This window comes from Lemur catta, chromosome 4 (assembly GCF_020740605.2).
Source record: "Lemur catta isolate mLemCat1 chromosome 4, mLemCat1.pri, whole genome shotgun sequence".
Classification (NCBI taxonomy): domain Eukaryota; kingdom Metazoa; phylum Chordata; class Mammalia; order Primates; family Lemuridae; genus Lemur; species Lemur catta.
The window spans coordinates 52,633,850-52,659,118 of record NC_059131.1 but is presented as its reverse complement, the minus strand read 5'-3'; the positions used below and the strand labels follow the sequence as shown (position 1 = coordinate 52,659,118).

The window sequence follows — 25,269 nt, the reverse complement described above, 5'->3', positions numbered from 1 at the left end:
AGGATCGCTTGAGACCAGGAGTTCGAGGCTGCAGTGAACTGTGATGATCTGGGAGACAGAGTGAGACCCTGTCTCAAAAAAAAAAAAAATTGTTTTGGGGCACCATGAATGGCACCCATATAAAATGGAGAACTGAATTGATAAATGTGTGTTTTCTGAATGGTCCACCAACCGGCCAAATGGATAGGAACCCCTTTCTCCCTCTCCTCAGGCTTCCCTATTTCCTGAAGTACAACAATGTTGAAATCAGGCCAGTTAATAACCCTACAATGGCCTTTAAGTGTTGAAATGAAAGGAAGAGTTGCACATCTCTGACTTTAAATCAAAAGTTAGAAATGATTAATCTTAGTGAAGAAGGCACGTTGAAAGCCAAGACAGGCTGAAAGCTAGATCTCTTGCACCAGACATTTAGCCAAGATGTGAATGCAAAGGAAAAGTTCTTGAAGGAAATTAAAAATGCTATTCCAGTGAACATATGAATGATAAGAAAGCAAAAAACCTTATTCCTGATATGGGGAAAGTTTTAGTGGTCTGGATAGATCAAACCATCCACAGCATTCCCTTAAATCAAAACCTAATCCAGAGCAAGGCCCTAACTCTTTTCAATTCTGTGAAGGCTGAGAGAGATGAGGAAGCTGCAGAAGAAAAGTTTGGAGCTTGCAGAACTTCATTCATAAGATTTGAGGAAAGAAACCATCTTCATAACATAAAAGTGCAAGATAAAGCAGCAAGTACTGGTGTAGACACTGCAGCAAGTTATCCAGAAGGTGTAGCTAAGATCATCGATGAAGATGGCTACACTAATTTTTAGTGTAGATGAAACAGCCTTCTGTTGGAAGACGATGCCATCTAGGACTTTCATTCATAGAGAGGAGGAGTCAGTGCCGCTGATTCTCTTGTTAGGGGCTGATGCAGCTGGTGACAAGTTGAAGCCAGTGCTCATGTACCATTCTGAAAATTCTAGGGCCCTTAAGAATTATGCTAAATCTAGTCTGCCTGTGCTCTGTAAATGGAACAACAGACAGCACATTTTTTACAGCATGGTTTAATGAATATTTTCAGCCCACTGTCCATATCTCCTGCTCATAAAAAAAGATTTCTTTCAAAATATTACTGCTCATTGACTATGTACCTAGTCATCTAAGAGCTCTGATGGAGATGTGCAAAGAGAGTAATGTTGTTTTTATGGCTGCTAACTTACCATGCATTCTGCAGCCCATGGATTAATGAGTAATTTCAACTTTTAAGTGTTATTATTTAAGAAATACATTTTATAAGGCTATAGCTGCCATAGGTAGTGATTCTTCTGTTGGATCTGGGCAAATAAATTAAAAACCTTCTGGAAAGGATTCACCATTCTAGATGCCTTTATGAACATTCGTGATTCACGGGACGAGATCAAAATATCAACATTAACAGGAGTTTGGAAGAAGTTGATTCCAACCCTTATGGATGACTTTGAGGGATTCAAGAGTTTAGTGGAGGAAGTAACTGCAGATGTGGTGGAAATAAGAGAACCAGAATCAGAAGTGGATTTAGTCCATCAGAAGATGTGACTAAATTGCTACACTATTGTAAAACTCGAACGGATGAGGAGTTGCTTCTTTTGGGTGGGTAAAGAAAGTGGTTTCTGGAGGGTATTTGCTCCTGGTGAAGATGTTGTGAAGAGTGTTGAAATGTGACAACAAAGGATTTTAGATACTACATAAACTTATTTGATAAAGCAGTGGCAGGGTTTGAGAGGATTGACTCCACTTTTGAAAGAAGTTCTGTTGTGGGTAAAATACTATCAAACAGCATCACAGGTTACAGAGGAATCTTTCGTGAAAGGAAGAGTCAGTCATTGCAGCAAACTTCATTGTCTTATTTTAAGAAATTATGACAGTCACCCTGATTAGTCAACAGCTTTCAACATCAAAGCGAGACCCTGCACTAGCAAAAAGATTACAACTTGCTGAAGATGATCATTAGCATTTTTTAGTAGTAGAGCATTTTTAAATTAAGGTACCTACATTGGTTTTTTAGACATAATGCCATTGTATACTTAATAGACTACAATTTAATATAAACATAACTTTTATATGCACTGGAAAACCAAAACATTTGTGTGATTTGCTTTGTTGCTATTTTTTGCTTTATTGTGGTAGGCTGGAACTGAGTTCGCAGTTTTTCCAAGGTATGCCTATATTTGCATTGTATATACTGACTGATCAAGCATCTGAAATCTGAAATGTTCCAGTGAGCATTCCCTTTGATTGTCATGTTAGCACTCGAAAAGTTTCAGATTTTAAAGCATTTTGGATTTTCAGATTTGGGATGCTCAACCTGTAATTCTTTTGATGGCCTATTTCTGTAGTGTGGCTTTATAAATTGTTTCTAAAAGTTCAGTCCAGACTCTGTTTTTTTTGAGGGGGAGCGGTTTAGCCTTCTAACATGGAAAAAAAAGCTCTGCTTCAACTAGCTAGAGTTTGAGTTTGTTACCTGTAATTGAACACTGAATAGTACAATAGGCTATAGACTCTCAAGGTAATGGAAATTTGGATTCTCTCTCTGACCTGGTTGGATCTGAAGGTAGTGATGATCCCATTATCATGGAAAAGAACATTGGTAGTCTATGGCACATACTGGTAAACAGTTAACTTTTTACACATTGTTTTATAAATTTAACTTTTAATAAGTTTATCTTGTGGTGGCATAAAATAAAGTGCTTATTGGTGGGAAAACTTTGGTAGAGCAAATAGATATCACGAAAGACTTTCTGGGGAGAATGAAGAGTGCAAGGAGTGTGGATGGGCCGGTTATTTCTGACTGTATTGTAGAACCTAAAGAAAGAAAAATTCTTGATTCATGGACCAATAAGATGACCAGGGAGCTTATGTGAATTCCTTAAAAAAAAAATTGTAAGATCTCTTGTGTGAAAGGGCAGTGTGATTGGGAAAGAGGGAGATCCTAAGAATTAAAATTGAGACCGTTGCTAGATTAAGATATCATGAGGTTCCAGAACCATCAAACCATTCTCAGCCTTCTTTGCCAGCAGAAACAGCCCTTTCAGCCCCTGTTTGATGAGACAGGTTCTGCCTTGCTTAGAGACCTCTTTCCTTGGAATGAGGCATCACTTCCCTTTTGTATTGTTAAATTACCCATTGCTCATTCTGTTCAGGAGTCTTCTTTCTTTTCCCAAACTGCTTGCCAATTTTTTTCATTCCCATCACCACCTTTTGCTTGCCTGTGAATTTGGGTGGCGTGCTCTTTCATTAGCTCTTTACTTAGCTAACTTCATTCTCCTTTAACTCTCAGTGTAAGTGATGTTTTTGATTACTCTCTATTCTCCTTGGATTCTGTCATAGGCAATACCCTGTTTCTTCAGAGAGTTAACATAAACTCAAATTACTTATGTATTAATTCATTTTATCTTCCATTTTGTAACTTCTATAGTTTTTTGGAACTTTGTAAAAAATGGTGATATCCAGCACTTGTGTTTGTTTTTGTCTAACTTGTGGACAAAGACTTACAGACAGGTGCAAAAAATAAATCCTCTTTTGCAACGCAGAACTCATTGTTCAGTATGAGTTTTGATACATATAAGAAGGAATATTACCAGACAGTTTAAAGTGATGGTTGGCTGGGCACGGTGGCTCCTGCCTGTAATCCCAGCACTCATGAGAGGCCTAGGTGGGAGAATCACTTGAGGCCAGGAGTTAGAAGAGACCAACCTAGGCAACATAGCTATATACCCCACAAAAAATTTATAAAAAAAATCTAGTGAGGTGTGCTTGTCCTAGCCACTCAGGAGGCTGAGGCAGGAGAATTGCTTTGATCCCAGGAATTCGAGGTTACATTGAGTTATGATTGGGCTCCTGCACTCCAGCTTGGGTTACAGAGCAACACTCTCTCTAAATTTAAAAAAAAAGCATAGGACATGAGAGAAATCTCAGCTATATTAATTTAGTATTCTAATTTTATATTGACTTATGAAGAAGGATTTTTTTTTTTTGAAGGCCTTTATCTAGAGGACATGATGTCTGAAGTTGAAGGTATTGGCATATCCTACTGATCTGTACTATTCTTGAGTATCATGGCTTTAGGAACTGATATGATTTGAACTCATTCATTTTTCCAAGAGGGTGTCAAATTGAGAACCAGGCAGATCCATTTACTCTAAAAATGACCCTAAAGTAACTTGCTTGAAGAGATTAGATCACAAAGATTCTTGGTGGAGAATTTAAGTTTTCATCAGTATGTCCATATTCAAGTAGAGATAAAAGAAGCCAAAATAAAATAAATTGTGGCAAGTTAACTTCTGGACTGACTGGACAATTATGGATTAAGGATCTGTTCTATTAAAAAGGACTATCTTGAAGGTAAATCTTCAAAGACTCCAGCCTTTGAGAAACTAAGGCTACCCATGATGGACAGTAGAAGGAATCACATGTGAAATTCCTCAAATAAAAATTTATTGACTTTAAATAATTTTGCCTAATGCCATAATAAAAAAACAACCCTTAAAAAAATGGTGATATCTATGACCAGTTACTCAATCTTTCCATCTCAACCACTATTTACATTTTACTTTACTATTTCCTCACAGGCTTTTTTAAAAAATTAATTTCTTATATAATTAGGGTCATGTGTTTCTATTTTAAGCATGAAGATAAAATATTACATCCAGAATATTGTTAGAATTGACCAAAACTAGACCTAATAATGACTCTGTAGACCAGAGTTGTTGGTAAACTACTGACTGCCAGTGTTTTTTTTTTTAATAAAGTTTTATTGGAACATAGCCATGCCCATTTGTTTACAGATTGTATCTGGCTATTTTTGTGCTTCCGTGGCAGAGTTAAGTAGTTGCAGCAGAGACCATATGGTCAACAAAGCCTAAAATATTTACTACCTGGCCTTTTACAGAAAGCCTGCTGACTGTGGTGGCCTTCTGGATTTGAGAACTCTCATTTCTGTCACTATTGCACAGCTAACTTATGGTCAAGAGAGAGAAGTTACAAACTGGTGCTCTCAGTGTTAGGTAGTTACTTGTCTCTGGCAAAGTTAATGTGTGGGTTTTATAGTTTCTTTAGAATTGAAGGGGTTCCACTCAAATTATGCTTTGCCACTTAGTGTTCAGTTTGAGCATGTGACAATTATTTCTCCAGCTGCTGGTGGCAAGAAAGAGATGTGGAAGTCTGTAATTAGCTAGGCTTCAGGCTGCAATAGAGTTGGGATTGGTTGTTGCTAGTATAAGTCTGATAGGGATGCGATACTAGGAAGTTAATTTTCATTTCTCAGTCAAGGAACTGTTCATTTTTCATAAGGGAGCTGTAGTTCCCAGGTTCTTATCACCTGCTCTTTAAATCTGGGACTGAGAGCCATTTACCTGGTTGCAAAGAAAAATGTACCAGGGCAAAAGGCAGATGGATTTTCCCTTCTACAGATCTGGGATGACAAAAGCTAAGGTTCTTTATTTATGTGGCAAGCATTTGAAATAGGTTTCATATACTGTTAAAGCTGTCCCCTTCAGTTTTATCCTCAGAACTTCATAAACCTTCTTTCTTATTTCTTTATCCATGCTTTAATTGAACTGTTGAGCCTTATGTCTAAAGATCTGTACTTATCAGTGATTGTTCAGCCAGCAGTGAATCTATCTAAATTCTTTTGCTGTCTACTGTATAGTCATTTCCCGTTTCCTACTTGCTTCACTAGAATATGATATATTTTTATCATATTTTACATGTGATTTGGATGAATTTCCCCCAGATGAACCTGTCCACATTAAAACTGCCACTTTTTTGTCCACGTACACATTGTAGTAATATTTTTTTGCTCTTCTACAAAACCTTTTCACTATTGGAAGAGCTTAGTGTTGTCTGTAAACAGCTACAATCATTTATTAAACTATTAAAACCAATCCTTGAGGGACTTCACTATTTCTACTTCTGTATTCAGATAAATTCCTGCCATGCTTTCTCATCCCTTCCAGGCCCAGCTCAAGTCACTGTTCTCTGTGAGGCCTCCTATAATTGCCCCAGCCTCAGTGTCCTTTCAGTGTTTCAAGGAGTTACTGTCTCCTTCTTTCAGTATATAAATTGTGCTTTTTTTGAAAAAGGTAATAAGACTCTTAATTATATACTGTAAGGTACTGTCTTTGGTCCTGTGACATACAGATAAGTAAGCACCCATAAAGTGCTTACAGTTTAGCTACTGGAAATAAGAGAAATGCATAATTATTACAGTGCAAATAAACTATTATGAGAAATAGAAACAAAGGTTCCCAGGAGGGAAAATTGCCATTGGTTAAGGAAATTAAGAAAAGCTTCATGGAAGGAGCAACATTTGAAATTGCTTTTCAAAGCTATGCAGGATTTAAATGCTGATTAATTCTTTGACCTGTCTTGTTTCCCTGTCAGTCTCCTCAAATTTCCTCCAGATCATCAACATTCTGCCCAAACCTTCTGCATTCCCTACTTTTAATAAATGATTTTGCATCCTGATGCTGGGGAAAACTGAGGACATTTTAAGCGTTAACCTCATTCTTTCCTTACTCCCACCTGTCACACATGAAACTTGCTTAATTTCATATTCAGTCTTAACCTCCTTTCCTTCAGTATCAGAGTTTGGGTTATGCCTCCCTTATTCAAGGTTAGCTTTTCTTCTGTGCATTTGATCTTGTCCCATCATATCTGTAGGATCTTACTTCGTTAGTTCGTTTTTTTTCTTATACCTTCAGCTTCTCTCTCTGTCTTCAGTTTGCAAATATAATCAACTTCTTTTTGATTTTGATTTTGCATGTACCTTCCAGTTTTTCTCCTATTTGAGCTTCAAAGAACATATGCAATTACCTTTATTTCCTTATTTCTGCTAATATGTTGGCCTGCTGCAATCTGGCTTTCACCTGCTTTTACTCCACTGAAACTGTTATTAAGGTCACCTTCATTTTATGTCTACTTTGCCTAATTGCCGAATCTGGTGGATTCAGAAAGCCTGTAAAATTATGTGTGTCTTTGGGAAAATTTGAACATTGATCATTTGACATCAAGGAATTATTAATTTTTAGGTGTAATAATGCTATTGTGATATGATTTTCAAAAGGGTTAGAGATAATAAATACTGAATAGTTACAAGGAAATTATATGTGTGGGATTTGCTCTAAGGTAATTGGGGTGGGGGTATGGATAAAATATTTCTCATGTGTTAATGGTTGAAACCGGTTGCTGGGTATATGGGATTTATACTCTTCTTTCAACCTTGTATATGTTTGTAATTTTCCTCTGTAAAACTTTTTTAAATAAATGGAAAAAGGGAGAGGGAAGTAACTTAGAGGAAAATCAAGGAGAAATAATTATTTAATTATAATTAAATATGGCATGCAAACAGCAAGCTTTAAGAGTAAGTGGCTGTTTATGCTAATTTTTACCAATAAAAGAATTGGGACATTGACAGTGGAAATATAAGCACAATGCCTTACCTAAAAGCAGATACTAAGTAAATATTTGTTGAATTAGCTAGTAAGAGCTCAGAGATGGGCTATATAGACAACTAGTTGGATAATTTTAAAGGCTGTATACCGTTGGGAAAACCCAGTAGTTAACTATTCACCCCATTTGTTTTAATAAATAACAACAAACACATATTTGTATGTCACTTACCATGTGTCAGGCACTATTCTAAGCACTTTACATATTTTAACCCTTTTAATCCTCACATTAGCCTCATGAGAGAGGCTCTGTTACTTTCCCCATTGTACAGATGAGAAAATAGAAACAGAGACTTTAAATAACTGGCCTAAAGTCACATAGCAAGTGAAGTAACAGAGCAATTATTTGATTTTAGGCAATCATGCTTCCGAGTCATATTTTTATTCACTGTACTACATATCCTCTCGTAGTAAATCTTATAATATTAATGTTATGTTTGTCCGCATGAATGAATATAGGCAAAACTGGATTTGTCTAGGACATAGTTATTCTCTGAATTTTTGTCATTCAAAGTTCATTGTTGGATTTTTATTGAATTAAGTTATTCTAGGCCATTGTGACTTTGTTAGTTAACCTGTCTGGACTAGGAAATGTATACCTGTTGGGGTGATTTGCTCCAAGTTGAGACCTTAGTTGTAACTTGGCATGATAACTTGGAAAAGTGACTTTGTGCAAGATAATACTTTAGATAGTTAAAGCAGAGGACTAGATTGGGGCATGAATTGAAGATATGAGTGGAAAATCAGATTCAACTAGTTTTTATTGTTGATAAAACCAATATAATTCTGAATGATTTGGATAAAATTAGTAAATACAGGCCTATTTTGTAGATTGAATGTTGATGAAAGATTAAGTGTTTTATCTAAAAAGATTTCTCAGCTTTCTTTTGCTAGAAGGTGACCCAAGAAGAGCTTGGCAGACTCTGAAGGAATGTTTCCTTTTGCATAATGAACTATCTGTAGAAATCTTGAAAACATTTCTATCCATTAGAATGCTGCTCCAGTTTTGAGTAAACAGTCACATTCCAGCAGTTTTGTTTCTAGTTTGAATATTTACAGGTGACATGAAAATTTAGACGTACTGACTTACTTTGCTGTTAATGTCTGCTCTTAATCAGATTGTCTCAGAGAGGTTTACAAGTTCATATTCTTAGATTGAGGTTTTTCTTAATCTAAAGTTAATTTTATTTCCTCCTCCATTTCAACATTGCTTTCTTATATGGACTGGCTTAATTCACTTCAGTTTTTAATAATGTGTATTCTAAATGCTGGTTTCTCATTCACTCCCAAACTTTTATTCATCATCTCAGAAATCTTTAGAGTAAACATTGTTAATATCAATAAAAATTTGGTTTGCATGTGAATAGGTAAAAATGTTTTTGAAACATTTTATTCCTAAGATGCCATTTATTATTTTAAAAAATGGTATGTCATTAACTTTGAAATTGATTCATACATTTGTTGCTTTAAATTAAAATTTTCATAAATATATCTTATAGTTAATGCTTCTTAAACAATTTGTCAGCAGCTTTCATTTATCATTTACTTAGGAATTTAGTGATCCTGACTTCTAATTTATTTCACCTAGTCACTGAGAATTATTTATATTCTGCCTACTTTCAATAAAGCTTTAGAATTGAGTAATGAAGAGAGGGACAAAGGATTTCTTAAGTATGGTGCATAAACTTAAATAATTTGGATTGCTACCTTGTTTTGCTGTTACAGTCCTTTTTTTCTTTAAAAAAATAATAATTCCTGGATTTTCTATTATATTTTAAAACATTTCAAATTTTTAGACAAGTAGTCTTGAGCAAAGTGCTAACTCAGTTTTCTTTACCCACACTGTCAAATTTTGGTATCATGGCAGCACTAACAAATTTGTAGTTTCAGTACTGAGGTTCATGACATACAGTAATTTGGTTATCTAGCACAAAGTTGAGTAATTTTGGAGCTAGTATATAGAAGTCAGTTATATTAGCTGGTGAAAAATCCTAGCTATCTGTCTAGCAAAAATATACATTCTTCAATCTTCCTAAGAATGTGTTAGAGCAAAATATGGAAAAATACAGGAAAAGAATGACTTGGGAAACAAATACAGAGAGTAATAGCGTCTGTCTGAAAAAAATTTCAGATGTATTTTTTTTAATCTTATCTCCATTGGTCTTGTCTGATTTAGTAGATGTAGTCGATAAAATAAAAGGGGAAATAATCAGTGAAATAGTAAGTGAAAATTTAGACATAAATATAGCTTTATATCTATTGATGAAATTGAATTCTTATTTCAAAATCTTTCCACAAAGAAAACTCCAGGTCCAAGTGACTTTAATTGTAAATTCTATCAAACATTTAATGGAAAAAAAATCCAATCTTACCTAGATTCTTCTGGAAAATAGAAGTTAGCATTACCCTGATAGCAATACCCAAGACATTATAAGAAAACCAATATAGAATATAGATCAAAATTCTCCATGAACATATGTGCATTAACCATTTGTAAAGCAAATTTGGCAGTGTGTAAAAAGGATATATAACAAGACCAAGGTTTTTTTTTTTTAAACCAGGAGTATGATTTTAACATTCAAAAATCAATTAATGTAATTCACTATGTGGACAAAATAAAAGAGAGAAAAAAATCTTTCAGTATAACAAAGTATTTGACAAAATTCAATACTCTTTCATGATAAATACCATTAGCAACCTAGGAATAGAGGGGAACTTTCTCAACCTGATAACAGGCACGTACTCAAAAACCTACAGCTTACATCATATCTTATTGTGAAAGACTGAATAGTTTCCACCTAAGATTGGGGAAGAAAAGCAAGATTTATCACTCTGACTATGCCTAGTCAGCATTGTATTACAAGTCCTGGTCACTATATTAAGTCAAGAAAAAGAAAAAATATTGAGATTGGAAAGGAAGTATTAAAATTGCCTTTATTCTCAGATGATACATATATACCTATATCTTTCCCTCTCTCTCTCTGTATAGAGAGAGCAAATCCTAAGTTACTAGAATAAGTGAATTCAGCAAGATTGTAGGATATAAGGACAATGTACAGAAATCAATGGAATTTCTATATGACAGCAAAGAACGATTGAAAAAGTAAAATGGACAAACACTATTCATTCTTAATAAAAACCTAAAACACTTAGGTATAAATTTAACCGAATATGTATAAAATCTCTACACTGAATTACAAAACATTATTGAGAGCAATTTAAAAAGACCTAAATAAATGGAGCGATATACCACATTTGTAGATTGGAAAACTTGTTATTAAGATAGACAGTTCTACTCGGATTGATCTATAGTTTCAAGACAATCCCAATCCCAATCAAATTCTCAACAAGAATTTTGTAAAAATTATCAAACTGATTATTAATTTCATGTGGAAATGCAGAGGTCTTACAAGAGTCAGAAGAGTTTTAAAAAAGAAGAATGAAATAAAAGGACAGTGCTCCTGATTTAAAGATTTACCGTAAAACAAAAGACCATGGTGATGTATAAGATAGATAAATCTGTGGAACAGAGTAGAGGGTCCAGACCCATATATCTATGTCTGTCTATCTATCTGTCTATATAATTTGATTGATTTTTTGACAAAGATTCCATTATGTGGGGAGCCTTTTCAACCAAACAGCTGTATTTCTGTATGGAACAAAAAATTACCTCTATTCTTACTTATACCATATACCAATAATAATAATATGGACTATAAACATTTAACAGCTAAAACTATGGAAGTTGTAGAAGAAAACATAGGAGAAAATCCTCATGGCCAGGCATGGACAAAGATTTTTAGTACACACAAAACAGGAATCATAAAGAGAAAAAGTTAGATTTCATCAAAAGTAAAAGTTTTTGTTTTTTAAAAGACACCTATGACAAGGCTGCTCAGAGATGGAGAAAATAACTGTTAGGAGATATCTAACAAAGGACTTGCATCAGTGTATATATAGAGAATTTCACAAATTGAACAGTCACATCGCTAATAAAGGTATATGAAAAAACTAACAGTACCACAAGTTGGTAAGGATATGGAGTTACTGGAATTCTCATATATTGCTGATGGGAGTGTAAAATGGTACACCACTTTGGAAAATGACAATTTCTGAAAGTTACATAAGCTTACCCTGTGACCCAGCAATTCCAGGAAAACATTTGTTTACAAAAAGACTCATACATTAATACATGAAGTAGCTTTATTCATAATAGCCCCAAACTGGAAGCAGCAAGAATATCTACCAGCAGATGAATGCATAAACAAATTGTGGTATATCCTACAATAAAAAGGGACAAACGACATATGCAATAACATGGATTAATGTGAAAAATTTGGTGAGTAAAAGAAGATAGACATATGAGTACATACTGTATGATCCTATATATAGGAAATTCTAGGTCGAATTAGTTACAGAAAGCAGAACAGTGGTTGCCTGGGATGGTGAGCGGGGAGGGTGACAGACTGCAAATGGGCCCAAGGGAACATTTGAGAGTAGTGTAATGTTCTTTTTCTTGATTGCAGTGAGGCTTACTTGGGTGTATATATTTGTCAAAACCTGTAGGATTATATATGTAATGCATTATTTGAGTGTCAAAGTTGGTTTAAAATTTTTTTTAGCATTTTTATTACAATTTGATAATTCTTTTGTTGGTTAAGTCTAATTTTTGCATATTTAACAACTGCTGGATAGTTTCAAAAGTATATGTAAGAATTATAATCTAGAAACAACAAAAGCACACATTACTGCTTGCATTCTAAAATTATAATATAGGGTGGTAGTGGTGTGTGCCTGTAGTCTCAGCTACTTGGGAGACTGAGGCAGGAGGATCCCTTGAGCCTAGTAGTTCAAGGCTGCAGTGAGCTATGATCGTGAGCAACAAAGTGAGACTCTGTCTCTTGAAAAAAATTATGATATATTTCTAAAATCTAGACCATTTACATGAATGAAAGTTTTTCACGTGTAAGAAAAGATACAACACAAATGTGTGTGACTGTGTCCAAGTAGTGTATTTATTTTGTAATACACTGTTTCTATTCTCTCATAATATTGGTAGGGTGTCTTCTTTGCTCTGTTCATTTGGTAGTCAAACTAGTCTGTGCAGATTATAAATTTAAACTGCTAGTCTATATACAAAGTCGTTATAAAATTTGAGGGTTTTTTGGAGCTGCTTGTGAAGGTTTTATCTGCTGCGCCCCCTGGTGGATTTTACTTCTCATTTGGGGTAACATGAAAATATAGATAGCCATTACCGTAGGAGGTGAATTTTAATGACTTTAAAATTTTTAAATTAATCTTTATGTTCAAAACCTTCTCAATAACTTCTGTTGATAACACTATTAGGTGTGGTCTTGTCTTGTCTTGTCTTGTCTTGTCTTCTCTTGTCTTCTCTTCTCTTCTCTTCGACAGTCTCACTCTGTCGCTCTGGGTAGAGTGCAGTGACATCATCGTAGCTCACTGTAGCCTCAAACTTCTGGATTCAAGGGATCCTCCTGCCTCAGCCTCCTGAGTAGCTGGGACTATAGGCATGCACCACAACGCCCAGCTAATTTTTCTATTTTTAGTAGAAACAGGGGTCTCACTCTTGCTCAGGCTGGTCTCGAACTCCTGAGCTCAAGCAGTCCTCCTGCCTTAGCCTCCAAGAGTGCTAGGATTACAGGCCTGAGCCACTGTGCCTGGCCTTCGTTTTCTTCTAGTGGTAGACTGGACAAGAGTTATTCAGTACATGTTTTTCCATGGATACTTTTGTGATGTCTGATGGTTCTTTTTAAAATACTTCTAAGATAGAGATTCTGAGATTCCGGAATTAGAGTAGTATTTCCTAATAGTTCTCATTCCATAGTACGTTTCTAAATTTCTTGCTATACAAAAGAGATTGGAGAATATCTTAGAAATGTTATGTATAGTCAAGATAAGCTTTGAACATCTTATGGTGTCAGAAATTAAGGAAGTGCTAAGAAAAAAGAGATTGCTGAAAAGTCACACGATAGCTACCTGGAAGTAGTACCTGAAGACCAAAGCTGGAATAATTTGACTAACTAACTAACTAATGATAGTATTAGAGGCCAGGTATGGTGGCTCGTGCCTGTAATCCCAGCACTTTGAGAGGCTCAGGCAGGAGGCTTGCTTAATCATGAGGAGTTTGAGATCAGCCTGGCCAGCATAGCGAGACCTGTCTCTAATAAAAAAAAAAAATAGCTGGGCATGGTGGCACGTGGCTGTAGTCCCAGCTACTCGAGAGGCTGAGGCAGGAGGATGACTTGAGCCCAGTAGTTTGAGGCTGCAGTGAGCTATGATCACACCACTGTACTCCAGCTGGAGTGATAGAGCAAGACCCTGTCTCAAAAAAAAAAAAAATAGTAATAATGATAGTATTAGATTTTAACTTACAGATAAAATAAATATCCACGAATCCATGCTGATATAAATAATTGAATAAAGAAATAGATTGTGGAGGATAGATGTAGACTGGTCCCCTCCTCCAACATTCCAATTAATGAAGGAAAAAGGGGGAAAAGAAAATCATTATTAAGCAAATACCACAATAAATGTTGCAGACAAGACCCAGTGGTGGATGCTAACATTAGATCAGAGTTTGAGGAGAAATAGAATATTTGCATAGTTTCAAAGTATTTTCCCCTAGGATATTTTTTAACTACAAGTGGAAAGATAGTAGCTTTATAGTGGAGAAATGTGACAGGCGGCACCTGTGGCCAACTGATCAAAGTTAACATCACTGGTATTAAGACATACTGGTGTCATGAACCCCTTGATACAGTTTACCAGAGGACACAATTCTATGGTATTCTCAGCCCAAATGCCTGAATTCATTATAATCATGAGAAAACGGCTAATTCAAACTGAGGGACATTTTACAAAATGTTGAATGAAATATTTCAAGGTCGTGAAAGACAAAGAATTAAGAGCTGTCACAAATTGGAGGAGACTCAGGAGATATTATGAAAAAGCTATACAAATAATAGAGTTCTCTAATATCCCTGAGCCAGCTTTCCCTAATGTTGACATCCCACGGAATTACAGTGTACTTATCAAAATCAAGAAATTAACCACTTTAGTGAAAAAACTGTTGAAATTTAAAAAGTAGTTTTTCTTTTCCCAGGATTCTCTCCTGGATCCCACATGTAATTTAGTTGTTTCTTGCAAAATATTTTTGTTAGGAAAATTTAAAAAGACTTTCTTTATCTTATTTTTGTTGTTAAATCATGAATTAGTCTTTTAATGGGTAATAAATTATTTATAAAGTAGCTATTAAAAGAATCTACTGAAGGAGCAATAGTCTGTTGCTGTTTTCCACTACATAGTTATGGGGACTTGGCTAAAATTTGAGGAAAGTTTATTTTCTACCATTCCATTTCTTTCTTTTTGTTCTGAGAAACTTAAAAATCATCTAAAAGTTTAGACCTCAAGTTGTTTTTACTTTTAGTCCTAACAGTTCAATGGCAGCTTGTTGTGTATGTATTAATAGCAATGTTTTAAGAGCCAGAGACCCTGGTCTCTTCTTCACTGTTTTGGAATCTCTTTATATTCCTTTTTTCTAAATAAGAGAAATAGATAAGTATAATAAAGGGAGCTCGTTTATGTTTCTCCATGTGAAAGGGTGATGAATGAATATGTAACCTTCTATTAGTATTGCTCTAGTATTAATATGTCCAGTTGAAAATACTAAAATTTACTATAGCTACGTGAGCTCTCTAAAAGCAAATTCTTAATCATTTTATAAGATTAATGAAATTCTTGAAATCACTTGTTAAAACTGAGTTACCATCCAAATTTCACATTTACCCCTGAGAATACTCAGTGCATTGATCCAGGTAAGGTGTCAGCAGTTTAATTTGGTGGGTTTTTTGTAAGCATTCCATCAATGCCTTATTACATATTTTTATATTTCATAAACTCAAGCTAAAAGATTTAAATGTTTACTGCCTTGCTTAAATTTTAGGTAACAGTGTATATGACTTTAAGATTCTTTATTGTAATACCTTGTCTGTTATAATTTAAATTAAATATGTAGGCATATTCGGCTATTAAAACAGGTAGTTTCTCCAAAGATGTCCTTCCAAAGAGTGGAAAAATAGCGTGAGTTTCAACTTGGCAAAACATGTGTAAAAGGGTATCTCTGAGTCACAAGATGAGTCAAGAGGGTGAGGTTTGTTTGTTTTTCCTGGTCCATCTGTTTTAAAGGAGTATGATCCTAAGCAGTAGGAAGAAAAATCTTTAATGAAAGATGGCACCAAAAGTTAGTTGGAATTTGTTCTTCAACATTTAACTGGTGCTAAGTGCAGATCATCATCAGTGAATATACTGAAACATTAAATGGTGCTAACAAGATGGGTTTGATCTTTTTTAGAGATCTGTGCCTAATTTGTAGGAGATTGCTAAGTACTGATATTTTAAGAATTAAAACGCTGTTAATTTAAAGTATACTTTAATATCCTGCAACACATCCAGGTGGAACTGTTTGAATAACTGCTTCTCTGGTGACAGTAACGACCAAATAAGTGACTTCATTTGATACCTAAAAGAACTATTTTTTTACCATTTGTTGTTGAAAGCTAGCTTTCTTAGATCTTTCCTTTAAAAAATATTTATGGCATTGCTTTTCAAGCTAGCCATTTTTAACTATCCCAGACAGATTTAGGTGTGAACTCCTCTAGTTGCTCAGCTAGCCTCAACTAGATAGTAAATACTGAATTTGTCTTACTCATTGTAATCCTAGTTGAAAGGAAGTGGGGGGAGAGAAGGAGGAAATAAATGGGTGGTTGGAGAACAGACACTGCCTCTTTACATACCACACTGACTTCTTAAAGAAGCTCAAGTCAGTTTAACTGCATGGGGTACATGGGAATGGTGATGAATGGAAAGATTAAATAGGTAGAGCTCCTTCCCTCCAAGTCATACCTCTAAGGGCTTTTTAAGAAACCATTTATTGCCGAGGTAAAGTATGATTACTGGCACAATTGCTGCCTTTGAGGAAGGTTTTAACTAATCCTGGACAGGTATCAACTACTTTATGATATTTCATAAGCTATTTAAAGCAAAAGAAAGTAAATAGATTTTACATATTGCTTTAAGGGCTTTTGTCAGAGAGAGAGGTGATGATACAACTAACTATACAATATATTGTTAATAGCAACCCCCTTGCTTTAATCAGAGAAAATTTGGTAGGAGTCTCATAAATGGAGAGTTAGGCAAGGACATTCCAGCAGAGAGTTTATAAGGAAATGTGGAGGTTTAAAATTTATACTATAACAGAACTGTACCAAGAATATTGTAGCTAAAGAAAGGAAATGGGGGAAGAGATAAGGTGGAAATTTATCTTGAGGCTAAATATTGTTAGTGGCTTTAGGCTTTTTATTCTGTTTACATTAGGAAACCACTAGAAGATTTAAATCATAGGAGCTAGCGATTTGACTGAATTTGCCTTTTAGAAAGATTGCTATCTGCAGTGTAAAAAAGGATGGATTGAATGAAATATGTTTGATGATTTATGATTTCCCCTTATTCTCCAGTGTTAATATTCCTTATTCATTCATCAAGACTGGAATGCTGTCTTCCAAATTAGAGGGTTTTGCTAAGTTACTGAAACATAATCTTTCAAGTGCCTCAATTTCAGTCTCTTAATAGACAACTTGCTGAACTATTTTACATGTCCCCACTTCAATAAATATAGTCTAGTAAATTCTTTCCGTAAATATTAATGGTCCTACATTTCTGCCTTCCATCTTTCCATTAATGATACAGTCTATGTCTTTCCTGGTCAACTTCTAATGTACCTTTGTGATCTGTTATGTTCAATTTCCCCATCACCTTTTCTGGTGTGTGGTTCTAAACTAAGGCAAAACTAAAGATTACAAGAAAGAAATAGTTAATCCTTGGTATGTATGTAAAATTAAAGCAAGCACGGAGAGGGTAGCTTTCAGCAAAATCTGTGAACTTTAAGAAACTGTTCTGAATGGTTTACTGATGTCTGGTTAGATAAGTAGAGTTTTACTTTAAATATTAATGGGGTTTTAATCAGTAAGTTTTAAATCTGAAAAACTTATAATTAATACTCACTGAAAATATTTAGGCTATACTTATCTAGGTTTGTGTAAGTACACTGTATGAGGTTCACATAATGACAGAATTGCCAAATGACGTTGTTAAGCAATGCCTGACTGTATGTGTATTTTACCATTTGCAGCAGTATTTAAGATAATTTTTTTCATTAAACCAATGTAAAGGCATTTCTGATGTAAGACAATATATGTGTTTCTGAAAAACCTTAGATGCTGCAAAATCACATATCTGGGGAAGATATGGATAGGGTAGAACACTCAAATTATGCAGCTTTGTAACAGTACTGACATAAATAATAATGATCTTAAAAATACAAATACAAATTAACTCTGGCATTTATATTAAACACCATAACCTTCATTAATAGTTTTGGGGGAGTTGGGAGGATTAAAACATGAAAAATTGTCTTTACAACTTCTTCATCTGCACCCTTAATTTTCACCAGTTAACATGATGTTGGAAGTCTCAAGATTCTTGAAGCCACTAAATTTGCTCTTGTTTTCTCTAAAGGGAGGCAGTTATTGTTTCACCACTTTTTCTTGAGGCCTTCATATATTAAGACTTTCTTTTTAATTGAGAAACTTGCCCCTGATCCCTTTATAATATACTGGGAAAAATCCCAATGAACCAATGAAATTTCTATGCTGTACTGACATCACTCTCCTCTATCAGTTACATATGTGCTAATTCACATTATAGCACCATCTTGTAGTTGGTCAGTTTTTACTTTAATAGTGCAGATAATTATAGTTCTATTCCATTTTAGTATAATACTTTTACAGTTTAAAAATATATACTTTAATTTTTGAGTTCTTACAATGAGGATGCCATATATTTAAGCTGTCAAAACAGCTTTTTTTGCAGTCTTGTTGCTAATATTGTGGGCTATAATACATATATATTCATGGGCAGTATAACATTTGCCTTGTTAATTTTCTTTTAAAAAGTTGGTGGTTGTCTTTAATTTTTAAAATATATTTGTACATATTATTTCTCTTAAGCCATGATCAAAATTATGTGCACTAGTCTGATATTTTAGAAGAATGAAAATGGTATAATTTAGAAGAAAATGACTTAAATGTTTAAGAATGTATATGATAAAAGATGATACTGAATTTTTATAGAGTACTTACAAAGTAATACAAACATTTCTTAAATTGTTATTTTTTTCTCTTTTAAAGTGTTGAAAGGTAAATTTTGTTGGTTTTTCTGTTTTTGGATAAGAGAAGTAAAAGCTGTGTTTTATTTGCTCATACTTGCAAAGAGTATCTCAGGAAGAATATTCAAGAAACTGGCAGCATTGCCTCCAAGGAAGGGAGTTGGATGTCTTAGGGTGGGATGGGAAGGAAATTTTGAATTTTGAATACCCTTTGGTTTTGAGCCATTTACTTTAGAAATAAAGTCAATTAAAATTTAAAAAGAAAAATGAAAATAAATGTGCTTTGGTGTACAGAACGGGTTAATGTAGCTTGTCTAGTAGGACCTCCATGATCAGCTTAGCATTGTCAATCCTGGAATAACTTGTGTGACCTCTGTGATCAGCTTTAGCATTGTCAATCCTAGACTATCTTGGGACTCAGCATACAGTGGGCTGTATGTAATGGCAGGTGCAAACAAAAAGAAAGGTACACAAACAAAAATGTTTATGATATATATTCTCTATTAGAAATTAGTCAACAGTATGTATTACTCTTTTAATCAAATTGGAAATTAAACCATTGGGTAGCTGCTGTTTTTTTTTTCCCCTAAAACTATCATAAAATCATTTTTTAAAATCTTGCTACTTTTTTTGTTTGCTTCTAGTTGATGCGGATGAGATTAAAAGGTTAGGAAAGAGATTTAAGAAGCTCGATTTGGACAATTCTGGTTCTTTGAGTGTGGAAGAGTTCATGTCTCTGCCTGAGTTACAACAGAATCCTTTAGTACAGCGAGTAATAGATATATTCGACACAGATGGGAATGGAGAAGTAGACTTCAAAGGTAAGGAAGTAGTTGTGCGTTTTGTTTTTAATCACAAAAAGTTAACCTGTGTGTAGTCTTACAGCTCTAGGCACAAAAATGTTTGAAAATTTTAGTTTTTCCGTACTGTCTTTATATTCTTTGTGATCTTATAATAATAGATTATGTTGAAACCTCAAAATCTGTGATACGATTAAATACTTCCATTGTTTTTAGAAATTTCATCTCACTTTAAGGCAATTTATACAACATGAGAAGCTGCATTATAGTATAGTATACTTAGTATAGAATGAGACCTATACTAAGTCAGCAGTAAAAAATAAACTGTAGTAGTAGGGGTGTGTGCGCATTATCATAGAGGAGGATTAATTTAGTTAATCTAGATTTTATAAAGACACTCAATGCTATTGCTAATATTAACATGATAAATAATTTTATATTTGATTCTATACTTATAAGTAACTAAACATTTTACCAGGGAATTGTCAGCAGATGTTATTTAGTTTGGGGAACTGAATTATAAGTGAAGGGATCTAAAACTGATGATTTAATGCTTAGCAGGCAATGAAGAAAAATGATCATTTGTCATAAAATTTCTAACAATGTATTTAAGTGATTCTGAGTTTTGAAACAAATCCAAAATTATTTTTGTTCTGTCAAAACAATCAATAGTGTTTTTTAAGTCCCTTTTTATAGTCATATTCTAAGATGAAAGAGCTAAATAGCTTAAAGAATATGTTTTTGAGTGTTACACTTTGTGGTACTTAACAAATACTTGTTTAAATTGATTGACCTTAGAGAACTCCAAGTTCAAATAAGAAAAAATATATAGAACCTCGCTTGTTGAGGTTTCAGATTTGGCATTTTCATTTTTAAACACTGCTAGTGTATTTTGTTTTGCAGCAAGGAAATATGCTTTTGTGGGTATGTAAGGTAAATATTATCTTTCTGTGTAAAACATTGAAAGTTCTGATTTGTAAACATTTTTAACTCTTATTCAGAATTCATTGAGGGAGTCTCTCAGTTCAGTGTCAAAGGAGATAAGGAGCAGAAGTTGAGGTGTAAGTATTTTTCTTCACTGGTTTCCTTTTTCCTCTTACATCCCTACCATTCCATACTGCATTATAAAATTCTTTATAAAATATTCTTAAAGATATCTTTTATTCTAGACTGTTATTGGTAGATATAACAGAAATTTTACTTTCTGGTGAAAAATCCTTTTAGGGCACTTGCAACTAGTATATTTGAATAATGTGTCATTGTTGCTTTTAGTTGGATAGAAGCAAAGCAGAATTTCCTTTTACTGAAAACAGTCATATAAACTACATATGTAACTTGGCTAAGAGATTTTATGATGAAAGTGGGAAGAAATGTTCTAAAGAACCTGAGAGGTTGGAACTATTATTATCCTTAGTTTTATCTGTACAAAAACTGAAGCTTAGCAAAATTAAGTAATTTACCTTGGGCTATACTAATTGTCCCAGGCAGTCTTGACTCTATAGCCCATACTCTTACTCATTGCAAGTATTCACTTGTGATTATTGCCTTATAATTCCCGTTGATTTTTCTTCCTCTTTTCTTAGTTGCTTTTCGTATCTATGACATGGATAAAGATGGCTATATTTCCAATGGAGAACTCTTCCAGGTGTTGAAGATGATGGTGGGGAACAATCTGAAAGATACACAGTTACAGCAAATTGTAGACAAAACCATAATAAATGCAGATAAGGATGGAGATGGAAGAATATCCTTTGAAGAATTCTGTGCTGTAAGTATAAAAGCCGGTTCTTTCATTAGTTACATTTTAATAACATGTTTTAAAAACCACTTAATAGAAAATTGCTTATAAGTATTTTGTCTTAAAAATTTATGTATTTGATTTTGCCTAATTGTCCCATATTCAAAGTTTTGAAGTGTGTTCTTTTTAGTAATTGACAATTATTATTCTCAAGAATTAGTATTCTTAGTAATCCTCTGATCAGATGCCACAAGAATGGTACTAGTAACTTATTGTAACCCCCAAATTACAACTAGGTTATATTCTTAAAGTTCACTTAAAAATAAACATGTTTGGAAATACTTCTGTGGGAAATACGTGTTCATGGATTTCAGGTGGGAATATCAGAAACTTGGCTTACTAGGGACAACAGAAATGGAGAGTCTCTGTCTGTCCTAAACTCACTGCTAGGCAGTGTAAGTCATGACTTTTCTCCCCCTCCTTTTCCAAGCTTATTGATAGATGCTTCTCGTGTTCTGGGGCAAGGGCACAGGTAGGGATGGGGGGCCCTAGGATACTAACTCTAAATGGAAACTGGGGCAACAACTTGGCTTCCCAGTTGACTGCCTTTCGGCAGGAGTCCCAGGGATTTGCTACCAGTTGTTGCTTCCAAACAGGAGCACAACCACTTAGCTTCTTTTCTCACCTTCTGCCTTTAAAGCAAAGATAGTAGCTTTTTGATGGGTTATAAGGATTTTTAACTGCAAGCTAGAAACACTAGAGAATAATGGAGCATCCAGAGTAGAGGCAAAAATTTAAAAGTTTTAAATTTTTTCAGTCAGTCATGATTGGATACTTCTAGGGGAAGATTTCCCTTCCCTTCTTTTCTTTTCTTTCTTTCTTTCTTTTTTTTTAAATTAAATCACAAGAGGAAAACAGGTGACTTTGATAGTTGTGTGTTATGCAAGGACCAAAATGTAGCTACTTTGGCATTTTAGTAGAAGTTCATACTATCCTTTAAGCATCTTCCTTTATCAGAAGGGAAAACTATCTTGGCATTTTGTTTCAAAAGGTAGGGTGGTGCTCTAGTGTAAAGAATAGACTGTCTTTTTGAAAGGGTTAGGTGGACTTGAAACTTGAGACTCTCCAGGTGGTTCTGCTACAAGTGTTTGCTGTCCCTCTACTTCTCCTCCTTCATCGTTGCCAGAGATCACTGAAGGACCCCTGTGGACCAGCATGTGGTTAAGTGTGACATGAGACCAGGCTGGTAGTGGCATCATAGATAGCAGCCAGTTTTCAAAAGAAGGAAAGAAAAGAAGAAACCCCAAGCCTTGGGGGAACAAAATGAGTGGTAAACTCTTGCCTAGAGTGGTGTGGAGGGGATGTATAGTAGATGAATGAAGACTGCTTGCATTTAGTAAATATAAAATATAACAAAGGCTTCACTTATCACTGGAAGTAAAAATATATCTTTATGTATAGAAATGATGCTATTATCGACACTGAAGACCTAAGCTAAGCCTGAGTTCGTTTCCCAAGATTTATAATACATTGCTTTTGCTTGTATTTTTGAGGGGCATAATCTGTGAATGGAGAAAAATGTTTATTTTGTGTTTAAAACCAGCTTCATTAGTCAAACATATATTTGGCTTCATTGAGTTCTTTTTATTCTGACTTCTAAAGCTATAACAATAAAAGAGATGGGAAAAGTTATTTTATAAGGTCATGTACTATATACGTGCTTTAAAATTTTTAGTGTACTTATCATATACAAATCTTAAAAATGATAGTGACAGGATTAAAGTTGGTGGATTGAACCCATGTATTTATTTTTGCTTCCTCTTAAAACTCCAATGAAATGAAATGGGTTAAAAAGAAAAGGTTATGAACTCACAAGGACAAAATGAACATCAGAGAAAACAGCATTAGATGTGGTAATTTAGAAAGCTGAATGGTTCAGTAACCTAGTAGCTTAGAAATCTGAGAAGCAATCTGGTTTATAATGGAGAATCCCTGAAAAAGGCTCGGAAATTAGTGGCATAGGTAGCTCTGAAAGTGGGGAGGAAGATGAGGCTAAAAACCAGGAGGATTGGTCAAAGTCTGTTTTAAGAAGGAATTGAAACACTAGATTTCTTCCCCTACTCTGTTCAGCTAGGCACCTGTCTCTTCTGCACCCTAGTGGGATACTGGGTAGAGTCTCTAGGCTGCGAAACATGAGGCAGTGATAGGGGTGTGTGTGTGTTGAGGAGTAAGTGAAAATAAGTGTATTTGCATGTTGACACCTCTAGCCTTCTTTCTGGACCTACCTGACTCCCTGGCAGCTGGGGTTTATACCTTCTAGGCAAGAGGTAGGAAAGAGCCCTCTTTAGGAAATCTTACCTCCCAAAAAAATGGTCCCAGCAGATCTCTCACAGTGTAGCTCACAGTCAACAGCCCCATCATATACAGAGAGGCTCCAGTGCCCTTTCCACAAAAGCAGAACCAAGGATCACCAGACATAGTAGGAAAACTTCTAATATGGAATATAGACGCAAAACCAAACCCAAAAACGAAGCTTGGGACAAACAGGTGAGGCAAAGCCAGTAAAAGCTTTAAAAGCAAAACAAAAACCTGTCATTATTGCCCTTAGGGTAATGTGACAATAATATACTATTGAATCCTTGAAACAAAAATTGGATAATATGTAAAAGAGCTCTTGAAAATTTAAATGTAAATATCCATTTTAAGAGCTGTAACACCCAATCTAGGGGTTCCAGAAAGAAAATGGGGGGAAGATAATCATCAAAACTGAATCAGGAACCTCAGAACCAAAAGTAGTATGTTTTCTGTCACACTGAAAGGACTTACTGAATATCCAACATAGGATATAAAAATAATCTGGACCTAGGCACATTGTCATGAAATTTCAAAACAGTGGGAATGAAGAGGTGGTTTTGCAAATTTCCAAAGAGCTGGGGTGATCTGGTGGAGGGATGGGAAAGGGGCTTCATACAAAGAATCAAGAATGGTGATGGCACCAACTTTCTCAGTGGCAAAGTTAGAAACCAGAAGACAAGTGGAGCATTGCCTTTGCAATTCTGAGGGACAGTTATTTCCAGCCTAAAATTCTCTACAAACTCAATTAAATTAGACGGTAGAAAAAAAACATTGTCAGGTATATAAGGCCTCCTATTTGGCAGCTACAGTGGGATGTGCTCCACTGTAATAAGGTCATATGTAAATCAAAAGAGAGTGCGGGATCCAGGAAGCAGAGGGTCCAGCATGAGAGAGGAGACCCACAGGACAGTGGTGAAGGGAGAGCCAGAGATGACAAGCCTGGAGAGCAAACAGGTAGAGCACAGCAGTTGGCTCAGAGAGTGCTTTCAAAATAATAAAATAGATAGAATCACAGAATGTATTTTTTGAATATATTTAGAACAAAAATTTGGGTCTGAGTTAATGATAAATACATAGAACACCCAGCAAAGGAAAAGATTGGATGGTTATTAACTGTACCAAAACAAATATGCAGGAAAGAAAAAGTAATCATAGTACATAATTCTGTTTAGCTGTAAATAGCATTTTACATAGTTATAAATAACAGTGTATAAAATGCTGAATTTCCATCTAATCAACATAAATATATAACTATTGGAATGGTGTGAAGTGTGGGAAGTATAGGGGGTAGGAAATACGCGTGTGTGAAAGCCAAAATCTTCGTCTTTTGGAGTGGGAAGTTAATGGATAATGGCTAAAGCTTCAAAATTAAGAAGAGGCACTGTAGGAATGTTATTTGGAGACCTGGAGGTAAATACTGAAAGCTGAAAATTTTAAGTTACTGCCTCTACATAAAAGGAAATAGATAGAGAATGAATGCATGTGGCAAAGTGCTCTTTTTGTAGCAGGAGTTGTACAACTAATTGGCTGTTTATGCTTTATTTTTCAAATAAAGTTTTTAAAAAATAAATTTAAAAATAATGCAGATACATCTGTACACAACGTGGATTAATCTCACAACTGTAATGTTAAGTGAAAGAAGCAGACACAAAAGACTCCATTTATA

The 25,269-nt window shown here is 34.7% G+C and overlaps 1 protein-coding gene and 1 non-coding gene across 2 annotated transcripts in view; both read left to right on the top strand.

Annotated features, from left to right (window-relative positions):
- PPP3R1 (protein phosphatase 3 regulatory subunit B, alpha) overlaps positions 1-25,269 on the top strand; it is a 64,851-nt gene that overhangs the window by 36,512 nt on the left and 3,070 nt on the right. The window contains exons 3-5 of the mRNA XM_045549753.1: positions 19,355-19,531; positions 20,512-20,571; positions 21,094-21,278. Of these exons, the coding sequence (XP_045405709.1) occupies positions 19,355-19,531; positions 20,512-20,571; positions 21,094-21,278 (422 nt within the window). The remainder of the gene's footprint in view (positions 1-19,354; positions 19,532-20,511; positions 20,572-21,093; positions 21,279-25,269) is intronic.
- Positions 3,469-3,596, top strand: LOC123637638. The gene has a single exon (XR_006734991.1). It is a non-coding gene; the product is annotated as a small nucleolar RNA SNORA40 (small nucleolar RNA).